Raw genomic sequence first — 13,439 nt, 5'->3', positions numbered from 1 at the left:
CATGCTTATACATATTATTATCTTGTCTTTAGTAAATTTTTCTCATACAATTCTTTAACATTTTTCCATATTTCAAAATATAAAACTTTCAATTATATTTTTTTTTATAAATGTACATTATGGCATGATATAAATTAATTATTGTTTATTTTTATTTTATCATGATGCTTTATTATGGGTGCCATTATTTTGTGCAAGGACACGACTGTAACAGGAACTGGAGGTGGCACTGAGTGCCGTAATTAGAGTAACAATAGTTAAGCTGGCTACTCAATACATTTGCTGTCCGAGTTTGACTACATTTTGTTTTATTTAAAATGTTTCAGGCTTCAATTAATTAGCTACAAACAGTAAAACAGTAGGAATCAATTACGAAAGGGTTTTGTTAAATTAAGTAGGAGTCCCATGCAAGTTAACCACTGCCAAACAAATGAGCAAGCCTTAATTTCAGAGTTGTAGTCTGTTCCAGAAAGCAGGGTTAGTGTAAAATCCAATTAAAGTAAGTTAGGATTCACAGAAATGCAGCTAATTCCTTTCCAGAAATACTGGATTTAACAATACCTGCAATTCTGGAACAGATTAAGCCGGAGTTTTGTTATTTGTGAGGACAAAAATATGAATGACTTGCTAATCCTGCTTTTTGGAGTGGTCTCAGGATTTGCTTGTTCCAGAAAGAAAGATTTTGACAAAATCCAGCTCAGTTACTGGAGTAACCAATGCTCTGAAACTAACCTGCAAAAGAGCAGCTTTACAGTGAAGGGTTAAAAATACAGTATGCAGCCTAACTTTGAAATAGTATCTGCACGCGCGCACACACACACACACACAGACACACACAATGAATGAAAAAAATAACAACCATCAAAGAGGAATTGCCAGTACAACAACCTACTTTAAGCAATGGCAGCATATTCTGAGCAATAATAACTGATAATAGTCTCACTGGTGAAACCTGCTGCCCACCTTCATCACTCCTGCAGAGCCCCTTGCCTTTTAAAGAAAAACCTTTGACAACCCCCTTTCTTCCGCAAACACCTAATATGCTTATTAATGCAGTTTCAATTTGGGGTATTCTAATGGAATAAGGCAACAATATTCTGTATTGTATTGTAGTTAATTTGGCTGATATCTTTTGCTGTTGTCTGTAGCACTTCCTAGGCTCCCTCTTGCTTTTACTTATTTAGGTAGCTTGTTGTGAGTCACTTGTAGCCATACTCATCTGGACAGATGGTTATTTAACTAGATTTCATCCCTCGTAAGTTGCTTTGGATAAACGCCTTGAGATGCCTTGCGCATAATTACTAATGTTGAGGCCAAATATCCAGGGTGTCAGGTTGGAACAGAGTAAGCTACCATTCAAAGAGTGAGTGCTGTTCCAAATCTTCTTTTGAAAATTTTTACATGAAAGTAATTACCTTTTGCTTTCTTTTGGTACAGTATGTAATTACAGGACAAAACAGACAGACAGGATAACATTCATAATTGTTCACAGTAAAATTAGAACAACTCTGTATATGTTGAACACTCAACAGCATGGGTTTCACACTTTTTGAATGTCATTAATATTGCAAAAACAGAATACAATGCTTGCTTCAACGCACATCACATTTCTTGTAAGTTAATGTTATCAGGGGTGCATTTTGCTCAATATTTTAATTCATGCACAAAATTTACATGAAATTCACTGATTAACTGTCTTACTCATTCACTCTGTTGGTGATATTCCTCCGTTTAATCTCTCTTTCCTTAGCAGCTGCTGCTGTTGTTTTGCTCCACTTTTCTTGGACATGGTGATAATCTTGCCCTGCAGGCTTGAAGGAAGGTTGTTGGCCCACTTATTAGATTTGTAATCTGTGGTTGATCAACTGTGTATTGCTTAACGCATAAGGGCTTGTAGATAATGCCATGAATGCGTGTTAATCTGGATCAGCCTATCTGGGTTTTCATGAGCTAATTGAAACACATGTGTTCTGGCACTGGCCAATAGCAAACCAAGATTCTTTTTGAGCTCCAAGATTATTAAATCTCTCTTTCTGAACAGACCCCAATTAAAGTTGTTCATATGCTTAAATGTTTACATTTTATGTAGTTAGTCAATTTTTAGAATATTCAATGTAGCACTGCACATACACATAGTAGTCCTTTCTAAATGGGAAGCATCAGGATTTAGTACAGCGCGGAACACTTACATAATTTCACTTTCAAGGTTCTGAGGTCAATTAAGTATCTGAAAGTTTTTGTTTTCTTTGTTTTCCTTTATATACTTGACTGGCCACCTTGTACCATGAATTCAAGACAACCACGATAACATAATGTGGACCATGTTTTCTGTCATAGTTGTGCGTTGGCTGCTTAATCATGGTGACTACCTTTCTCCTGTGTTAAAAGCAGTCCTAGAATAGTTAGATATTCAGCTATTCTCTTTTGGAATAAATCTACTGTTCTTAGATTTGAAATACTTTTTCCATGTACAGTACATCTATGTTTTGTCACATTAATTCCTTTAGTATTTTGTTGTATTGTGCTCCTATTTGCTTACATTTTTATTTATGGTTTCTTGTCTTGTTCTCTAGGAGCTAGTTTATGTTAAGCAGCTACTGACATACTGTATGTGTACAAATCAGATGTTTATGGATTTATCCTTTAAACCTTCATAATTAGCTCAAGTTGTATGGATGGCCAGGGCTTTTATGCTACATGCTATTTTCAGAATTTTTTGTCCTTGTCTTTAAATTTCAGGCAACTGAGTGGCATATTCATTACCTCCAGGAACATATGCATACATATTTCTTGGTGCTTGTTTCAGTAAGACATGAGTCATCTGATAATGATATTTTTCTGTGCTGCAAGTCTCCATTGGTGTTGCCTATGATGTCATTTTGGCCATTTTGTTAACCATGAACGTTTAAGCCCATGGTCCCCTAATAAATGTGCCTGAAATGTGTATATTCTCTTGAAACTGTAATTAGTAAAATGTTTGATAGTATGTTATGATTTTAAGCTTTAAAAACATTTCCTTTATTTTAGTTACAGATAATTTTGGAGTTAGGAGTTCTCAAAAAATTATTCTAAGTACAACAAAATTAACCCTTTTGTCTTTCACCAAGAAATTACTTTTTTAACACTTACTTTTCCTATAAAATTAAGAAACCTTTCTGCACAGACATTGCATGCTATTTTCAAAAGACAGATTTGTCAGTTTTATGTTGTCAATCCCATGTCATTTTTTAAGGAAATTACAATAAAACTCTCACTTTTCTTGCCATGGCCGGTGTGTGGGTTGCGGTGACAAGGTGATCGCTGTAGGTAAGGGCAACATTTTCATGCCGTAATATGTAATATTAATTTTTTAGCATTACAAAATAAGAATGCAAAAAATAGGTTTAATTATTGAGAATGAAATACATATCCAGTGGTTTATTTATGTACTTCTTCTAAAATTTATATTTTAAATATAAAAGTTTTAAAATTTACTTAACACATTTCACAAAGCCTTGAAGAAGAAAGCTACATAATATCAGTGCCGGTTATTGCCTCTCAGTTTCCTGATTTTCACATATTGTATTGTGTGTGCACCATTTTTGACACCCATCGCATGCCCAACCTGCTAACATGGAGGTCTCACTCTCTAAATTGCCCTTCCCAAGATTTCTTCCATTTTCTTTTACCTACAAGTTTTTTTTGTTCACTTTTTTCTTGTTATCTTAAAGAGTCAAGGCTGAGGGGCTGTCAAAAAACAGGGTCTGTTAAAGCTCACGGAGGCATTCCTTGTGTTTGATTTTGGGCTATAAATGAAGGAAATTGTTGTTGTTGTCATATATACTGATTATGTTATTTTGTAAAATGTTAATTTCTGGAATGTTACTAAGGTGCCAGTAAAATTATCTGTTAAATGCCCCTTAAGTTTGCACTGTACATTTTGATATTGCCAGGGCATTTGTAGAAGTATACAGGATGAATGAAATAGCCAAAGTTTGTTTCACATTCAATTCTGAAATCCAAAAACTCATAAAAATGTATTTTGGGGGGGTTGAATTCAAACAGAGACAGTGAAGAATGTATACATTTTTACTTTTTAATGTCTGTTTTGTGTGTTTCATTATCCATCCATCCATTATCCAACCCTCTATATCCTAACTACAGGGTCATGAGGGTCTGCTGGAGCCAATCCCAGCCAACACAGGGTGCAAGGCAGGAAACAAACCCTGGGCATGGCGCCAGCCCACCACAGGACGCACACACACATACACACACCCCCAGCACACACTAGGGCCAATTTAACATCGCCAATGCACCTAACCTGCATGTCTTTGGACTGTGGGAGGAAACCGGAGCACTTGGAGGAAATGTGTTTCATAATTGTAAAGCTAATCTTTTTAATTTTTTTACATTTTTTCTCAAAATAATATATAGTGTTTACTTATTTATTTTTCTCTAAAAATAATAATAATAAATTGTTGTTAAGATGCACTGTAAAGTGGGAATATTATATAGTCAAGCCTGTATCGCAATATGTACTGTATGTGGATTAAGTGTATTATCTCAAGCCAGTTAAGGTTATTTAAAGGGGACCAGCAAAAATGTGCCATGCCTTAGACACCATTTCTTAATACGCTGGTCCAGTTCACCATATCCCTCTCTTCCGACTGACTTATTAGGCATTTTAACAGTTCACACAGTTAAAGAAAAAAAATTGCCTGTTTCTGCACTCAGGCAGGCTATAAAGCTTCCCTAGCCTTTTGTTGTATTTGTCTGTCCATTACAATAGCTCCTAATTATGATGGTATTACTTACCTACACATCATAGTGGTGTGATTCACTTTTTTTTGCAAGATTCCAAAATTGTAATCATTCTCAGACTGTTCACTTTGATTCTTTCTTTTTCAGTATATAATTTTAATAATAGATATTCTTTTTTACTGTCTGTTACAATATGTCTAGGAATGTTAAAAATACAAAATGTCAGCAGTAAGAAAATTGAGAATATTTTTTATATCAGGTATTGTGTAGGCAGTCAAAATGTAAATCGGCTTAATTGCCCTCAGATGTATTTCACTGTGGTAATCCTCTGTGGGTTTCTCTTAGCTGCTTTTTATTCTGATTCTATTCTTATCATCCTTCAGTTTTCTATTTGGTTTCCCTAAGCTCCATCAGACAAAACAGATGCCAATTAGCACTAGTAGCAACAATACTATAGAGATGATGATTATTATAGTATGCATTAACAGCCATTTCCCTAAAAAAGAGCTTCAGAGGAAATGAAGTAAATTTGGAAAGTAAACATTGTGAGTGGGTCATCAGTGTCCTACATTGTTAATCCAAATTCTGTTTATTTCTTTCTTTACAGCACATCTGAAACACTCATGGTATATTTTAAAATCTGGGTCACATTTCCATATTAAAAACAGCAGACCTTTATCCATTATAAATTTAGCCTTTTTTTTAATCAAAATATATAAACAGAGTAAGACGCCTGGCAAGAACAGGAATTGAGCCACAGAAAGGTGATACAAGGCAAGGGCTGAGCCCAGCTTTGTCTCTTTGGAGTCTGCACATTCTTTTTCTTTTTTTCCATGTGAGTTTTTGTTTGCATTTTCCTCTCACATCCTAAAAATAAGTATGTTCTTTTAATTGACATTTTAAAATTGTATTAAAGTACTGTGGCTGAAAAGTGCACCCTGTAATCAACTGGTGTCCTGTCATTTAGTTGCTGACTTAAGTCAAGTGCCTCTGGGGTACTCTGTGTCTTCCAAAACAACTGAATTAGATTAAGTTGGTATACAAAATGGATAGATGGGTTGAAAGATGAGTGCATGGCATTTTAATGAACCTGGTATGATAGAGAAGCCAAGGCCTGCAGCTAATGCAGGCTGTCAAACCTGGCTTTCCCTCTCTTGATGACTATGATTAAAGTGATTTGCAGCACTTTGGGTTCATTTTTTAATTATGTTAATACAGCAATGTTATCAAAAAGAAAATACTATACAATTTTTGCTTAAAGATCGCTATCCTCCCCATATCTGCTTTTAAGATCTGTGTTTAACAGACATAATTGTAGTAGTACCTCATGATGTAAAGAATGTGATAGAGTTATTAAAATATTGGTACACGTGCTTGAAACCATTTCACATTCATCTAATTTACAAGCCTGATGAACTAAATAATTTTCCATTTTCATTTCAAAAGTGTGTCCTATACCTCTGTGGCATAACTGAAAAGTCAACCAATGATTTCTTTTTAAAAAAAGAACATATTTTTTCATTTCTGCTACGTAACTTTCCTTAAAGCCATACACAAGAATTCACTATGTTTTTTCAGCCTTGCTTTTCAAACTGAAATCCATTATTACTTTGATTTTCAATGACTGAATTATTTGATTTTCCAAATACTTTCTGAGCAGGTTATTTCATTACATGGTCATAGGGAATTAAAACCTACCCTGGTAGAATCAGGTACAATGTGAAAATGAACTATGGACAATACATCACATCACAATCCATCACATGGTGTACATACATATCCACCTTATGTCAGTTTACCATTGCCAGTCATTCTGCCACAGTTGTCTTTAGCAAGTGAAAGAAAAATGGAGATTACGGAGAAAACAAATGCAGAAGAACAGGTAAAACCCAAACAGACCACAGCTATATTTGAAGCCAAATCCCAAGGAGGCAGATTCTCTATCCACCGTCATAAATACTGTAATCAGACTTCACCGTCCATCAGTAAACCTGTTTCTTTTACTTTTTTCCCCTCTATATGCTATAATTAGTTTCTAGGGTGAATCACAATTAATTATGTCTGCGTGTGCAGCACATATTATAAATTGAACTATTGTCATGTCTCTATTCATCCTTATTTTTTACCTTTGCGTCTTTCAATTTCATTTACTGTGCTTGGCAGTGGCATTTGCAGCACATTCATCTGAAGCCAGTTTGGTATCTAGCAGCATATTTAAATGTTCCCATGTTCCTGCTTCATGAGTGACTATACAGTTCTGTTTTAACTCCTGGATATTGTGGTGACTTTTTTCTTTGTGGTGTTTATGACTCCTTAGTTGGCTTTTCATGTGATCTGAGTTTCAGTCTTTTCTTGTTAGGGTGTTAGTATTATTTTGCTGTGGTAAATATCCTTCATTGACTAGAACTTCATTTTTATTTGTACTTTTGTACAACATCTTAGCTGACTTCTCAGTTACCCTCTGCGTTTTCAGCATGGGCTATACCTTTTACTGAAGCGTTTGCACAACTGCTGCCAGGTGATATTAGACAGTGCCATCATACTGTATATAAGAAAAATAGTTGCCTTCATTTCTCATCTCAACTTTAAAGAATTAAACAAAAAAATATAATTAAAATCCAGACTCCAGTTTTCATATTTTTTTTTTCCAATATTCAAATAAGAGATTTGAAGTATGAAGTTTTAGGACCGTTTTTGACAAAGTGCATGCAAGTGGTTTGTGCCTGTTCAACTAAGATGCTTCTTATTTTCTCATTTTTGTGCAAAATTTGTGGGCCCCCAACCCAGAAAAAACAGCATTTACAGTTGAACCCCAATTTAACGTTACCATACTTAGCTATTGCTGCATTTAACACTTTTGGATACTATTATTAACATAAAAACGTTCTTGCCTGAACAAATGCATGTTTTTTAGGGTTAAATATGTCTTATACTTGATTTTTTAAGACTGGTTAAATAAATTTTGCAAGTGATCTAAATCTGTTATGAATGTGTACAGAGCATGTATCTTTCCTAAATGTGCCCTGCATGTACAAAATGAATCAAAACTATTTGATATTTTACTATAGTAAAGTGATGTACTACTTACAGTATATATTGTATTATATTCCATTAGGAGAATTCTAGCTGTTTTTCTAAGTTGTGCAATCATCTGGTGGACTGGAAATGTAAAGGTGCCTGGTGAAGCAGGGTAGCGTTTTGGGTAGTGTGTGTTGTTGAACTCTTCATCTTGTTAAGAAGAAATGCAGTTATTGCTTCCACACCTGCCTCAGCGTCATTATTTAGAATTAACTGAAGATACAACCATTACAGTGCTTAGAAATTGGCAGAGATGCTAGTAATAACATGTCCATGCCCATAAGAAGGAATGACAGTCTGAAACAACAGAAAGGACAATTAAATTAATTAGCCAATGTTCAAACCTGACCATAATTAGTGAATAAAAAAAGAAAGCTAAACATCATAAACCCAGACCTGTAATAATAAGATCTGACAAATCAGTGACAATTTCTTACATTTAATATCTTTTTTCATTGGTTACTGGAAAAATGCGAAATGTGGGTTTTACTGTATTTAAAATCAACCTACTTTTCAACTGAATTCAGAAAATATTCAAATAAATGTTTCTTCATTGGTAAACTAAAATTAATCCTATTCTGTTCTTGGCCAGTTTTTTGCAGTTGATGGGAAGACTTCTGTGAAATTAATATAATAATAATAATGAAACCCTTTGAGACTCCAGTGTTTTTATTTACTTATTTCTGGTAAAATGCTGCCTATTGTTATTTCTACCTGTGACTGGAGTCACATGTGGGCATGTGTTTATTAATAAACTAATGGTCATCTGCAGTGGGAACAGTTGGGCAAGGAGGACAAGGAGAAAGACTCCTTTTCTGATGAGTGTGCCATGATGTTAGGTTCACACTGGTAACTTTTCACCAACTCCATCTTCCACCGATAGTTTATACACAAACGATTTCGTTAGTATAATCTGGCAATAGCTTATTGTGCCAATTACTTTTTTATGGCTGGCTTTGTGGATTTTGCATGAGGGGAGCCCTTTGGATCTTCAAGGTCCCTTCTTAATGAATTAATTACTGTAATTCTTACCTTATAAGGGCAGACACAGTTTAAACTGTTTCTTTGCTTGTCCCTAGGAAATTTGTTGATTGATTATTATCCCTAAAAATACCTCATTGCATTGACCTTCATAGTTTATGTGCACATAAAGGTCCTCTGTAGATAAAAAAATAGCCTTAGGTTAATAGATAAAGAACTGAAGATTGACACCTAACATTTTACAGAAGACAATATAAAAAAAGAGGCCTAGAGTTTTCGGCCATTCGGCAGTCATAGAAGGCAAACAGGGTACAGCTTGGCAATACAAAAATGACAATATATCATGGCACAATGAAGCTTTTTGAGTGGTAGACCTGTTTTATTATTCCAAACATCTACACAACATGTAACAGACTATGTGATTTACTTTAAATTAGGTGTTTGACTGTTTGTTTTACTGTTTTACTGCATACTTTAAACTCAATAAAGTGAAAAGAGACTGTGTCAAAAATGATGATCTATCTAATGTTTTTTTCTCATTTGGTTTATTTCAGAAAAAAAGACAGAACTATGATAGCAACTGGTGGAGTAATAACTGGCCTGGCTGCTTTGAAAAGGCAGGATTCAGCCAGATCTCAGCATCATCTGCCATTGCCTTCTACACCTGCAGAGCAGGAGAAGAAAAAAGCAAAGCGTAAACCCAGAGCTGATGTTGTAGTCGTCAGAGGGAAGATACGGTTATACTCTCCTTCTGGATTCTTCCTAATTCTTGGGATATTGATCTCAGTGGTTGGGATTGCAATGGCAGTGCTTGGATACTGGCCACAGAAAGAAATTGCCTTAACAGAAAACTCTGATTCATCAACCAGTGAAATGCAGTTGGCAAGGAACAATGGTGGAATAGTAGCTCAGTTTTTTGAGCAACACTTACATTCGGAAAAAATGAAAATGCTCGGACCATTCACAATGGGCATTGGAATTTTTATTTTTATTTGCGCAAATGCCATTCTTCATGAAAACAGAGATAAAGAGACCAAAGTTATACACATGCGAGACATTTACTCCACTGTCATTGATATCCACAGTTTGAGAATTAAAGAGCAGAAATACATGAATGGGGCATACACTGCTCCTTTAGGGGAAAATGAGATATATGAGAACCAGTGTGCCTCAAGGTTAGCTGCTAATACTTTGCTGACATTCTCTGGCTTTGGCAATGATATTAGGGTATCCCGCAGAACTAGCTCAACAGAAGATGAATATGGTTTAGCAGACGAAGCCAAAGGTGGTCCAGATCTCCTTCTTCCCATATGCAGGGACCGATCTGGGTCAGTCTTTGGACTCCAGCCAGATAGCAACAGGATGAAAGATGACAAGAATTATAGCTCAAAAAAATGTGACACAAAGTCAATTGTCTCATCGTCTATTAGTGCTTTCACCCTGCCTGTTATTAAACTCAACAACTGTGTTATTGATGAGCCTGACATTGATAACATAACTGAGGATTCGGAATATAGCAGGAATGGGCCGAGACAGCCTTCAATGGATTCCTTAGCTGTTCCCTCAATGGATATTACTGAAACATACAAACCTCCCACTCCTGTGCTGCTACGAAGCAATTCAGCAACTGAATCCCAGAGCTCATCCAAATCATCTTTATCTCCTGTATCAACAGGAGGGACATATTTATCACCAGGTGCTGCTCGAAAGGATTTTGGCTCCAACACTTCCCTTCATATGCTCTCTGCCCATTCAAAATCTTTGGACTTAGACAGAGGACCCTGTACTTTAACAGTGTATCCAGAGCAGCGGAAACACCCAAGCTGGCCAAGACTGGATCGAAGTAACAGCAAAGGCTACGTGAAACTAGAGAACAATGAAGATCCAATGGACCGCCTGCCAGTGCCCCAGGTCGCTAACAAAAGGGATTATACTAAAAAGGAGAAGTTACTCATGATCTCAAGATCTCATAATAATCTGAGCTTTGAACATAATGAATTTATCAGCAACACATTAAAACGTGGCACATCGGAAACAAGATTCTAACTTTGGAAAAAGCTTTGCAACACTTTTTTTGTGTGTATCGTAAAAAGTGTTTATTATAATAATAAAAAATGTGTGTATAACAGTCATTGTCATAGATTCCAACGCAGACGTTTGAATTAACTTGAACGCTGTTGTCATGCGTTACGTTTTTCATTGAAGGACTTCAGTTCAACAATACCTGTGTGTTGAAAAAAAAGAAGTATTGCTCATTTCATTTAATGAATCATTACATTTACAAAAGGTAAACAGCACCAATAAATATTGTAGCAAAGAACACATTTTCTCAATAATTAGATATCTATGGGAAAGGGTATTGTTTTTGTTTGGCTTCAAACATAGGAATATTCACATGGGCAAAAAGGAAGTGTTCCTCAGGGGTAGCTTTCTTATTACTGTCACCAAATATCCAAATGTTTGATGGAAAACAATGTCAGTTTATCACCTTTCCATCTTACAAGTGAGAGTATAGGGATTAAAGGAAATAATATCTGCTAAACAAAAATAAATGATAACTGTGAATACTGAAGTACTGAAGAGCAAACACATTTGTAATCAGGTAATTTAGCACCTAATAAAAATTAGCAACAAAATAAGACACCACTTTCTCTGTTTTCATGCATCTTCTTTGTTTTATGCCACTGATTTTATCCTTGTATTCAGTATGTTTTTAATTGTGTAACTATCTACTGTATTCTTCTTTCTGTACGCATTGACTAACAGTGAATGGGATTTTTGTAAGGAATAGAATTATTTTACACATTGATGGAAAAGATAGACTGTAGGGCTCAGCAAGGTACAGTATTCTAGATTCTAAAAAGATCCTATAATATGGTACCTTTTGTGCCATGAATTTAATGGTTAGCTCCAGGGACCTGGACCAATCAGTATCTGGATAGAGTTTGTGTGTTCTGCACATGTGCATGTGGGGTTTTATCTGGTTAATCAGTCACAGCATGCACAAATACACACACACATACACACACACACACAGTCCAAAAATGTGCAGGTTATCTTAATTGCAGACTCTTGAGTGTAACCTGGCATGTTCTGGTATCCCATTAAGTGTTACTTCATACCTTGTGCCCGATTAAATACTAAAATAATTCTACCACTCAAAGCAAAATTTGGCCATATCCAAACTGTGACCACTACTGGCCTATAATGTATTACATTACTTGTAAGCAGAATCGCTGAACATATATTTTTATTTTCATGTAGCTACCAGACCTTTATATAAAGACCTAACTGAGGTGCTCAAGATTTTGTTCCTGTGGTGGGTTGGCACCCTGCCCTGGATTGGTTCCTGCCTTGTGCCCTGTGTTGGCTGGGATTTGCTCCAGCAGACCCCCGTGACCCTGTATTCGGATTCAACGGGTTAGAAAATGGATGGATGGATGGAAGATTTTGGTCTGTTTAAAGAATACTTTATTCCAAGAAATAATAAATCTCTCTCTCAATTTGAGTCATCAATGACCCAGACTTAAATGTTTTGGTAATATAGGACCTCCCAAGGCAATGTGGGAAAATGTACGTTTCCGACAAGCAGTTGACTGCACCAGAAATTGAACCAAGGTCTCTGGAGCTGTGAGGTACCACAGTCCCTCAGTAGTAACAACCACAGAAACTAGAAAGAAACTGTACAGGTCTGAATTAGTGTGTTATATTGTGTTGTACTGATCCATCAAAGTCAGGGTGTAGTGCAGGATTGGTTTAGCAGATCACAACTGAGCAGTGCAACAACTTTGTTTTTGGTAAAACATAATCCATAAAGAAAATCTTCAGCAGTCTTTATGGAAATGTAACCATGGTATCCATGTGTATACTTTGAAATGCTTGTCTTCTGGACATCATTCAAACAAAGACCTTAATGTTAAGGTTTTCGCTTTTTCTGGTGTTATGTTTCCTCTGTTACTATTATACTGGGCTTCCTAGCAGTTTTGTGTGAAGTCAGTGCTCAGGTATTGAACTCTGTATTCATTCAGAATGTTTTCTTTTGTTTTATCTGTGTAATTTTGTGATTATAATTAAAACCAACATTTTAATGTTGTGTTAGCCAGATTATATTATCCCTGCAATTTTAGTATAAGAAGATAATTCTGGTTATACCAAAAACATGTTTTTGTGTCAAAAGAGCACTAGCACTCATTAAGTTTGGATATATGAGTATTTCTTGTACGTTATGTCTGTATACTGTACCAGACTAGCTAGATATTTTGCTAATGAGCTTTTACTAAATATATTTATTGTTCTTGATATACATTGCTATTTTTGAAATAAAAATACCAAAATGCCTCAATCAAAATGTATAATTGACATGTTTCTGAAATAAAATATATATTAAAATCTGCCCTTTTATAACATATTGTAATCAATAACTTGGTTTTAGATGCCAGAGTTCTGTTTCTTAGACTCTACTTAACACTACTTACAAAACAGCAAGAAAAAAAAGTAATTCTAGTCATGGACAAAAATAATTTAATTCACCAGACATCAAGTAAAATGACTCTCATCAAAAAATCGTTAGAAAAAATTTCTAAGATAACCTAATGTTAAAATGGATAGACCCAGAGAGGGTACACATATAGCATATAATA

The 13,439-nt window shown here is 35.4% G+C and overlaps 1 protein-coding gene across 1 annotated transcript in view; it reads left to right on the top strand.

Annotated features, from left to right (window-relative positions):
- tmem200a (transmembrane protein 200A) overlaps nt 1-13,200 on the top strand; it is an 86,480-nt gene extending 73,280 nt beyond the window's left edge. Inside the window, exon 3 of the mRNA XM_039747466.1 lies at nt 9,354-13,200. Within this exon, the coding sequence (XP_039603400.1) occupies nt 9,370-10,845 (1,476 nt within the window). The 5' untranslated portion in view covers nt 9,354-9,369 and the 3' untranslated portion in view covers nt 10,846-13,200. The remainder of the gene's footprint in view (nt 1-9,353) is intronic.
- The last annotated feature ends 239 nt before the right edge of the window (nt 13,201-13,439 follow it).

The sequence above is a fragment of the Polypterus senegalus genome, chromosome 3, assembly GCF_016835505.1.
Source record: "Polypterus senegalus isolate Bchr_013 chromosome 3, ASM1683550v1, whole genome shotgun sequence".
Classification (NCBI taxonomy): domain Eukaryota; kingdom Metazoa; phylum Chordata; class Cladistia; order Polypteriformes; family Polypteridae; genus Polypterus; species Polypterus senegalus.
The sequence above is the reverse complement of the archived record's forward strand: the minus strand, read 5'-3'. Positions and strand labels throughout refer to the sequence as shown.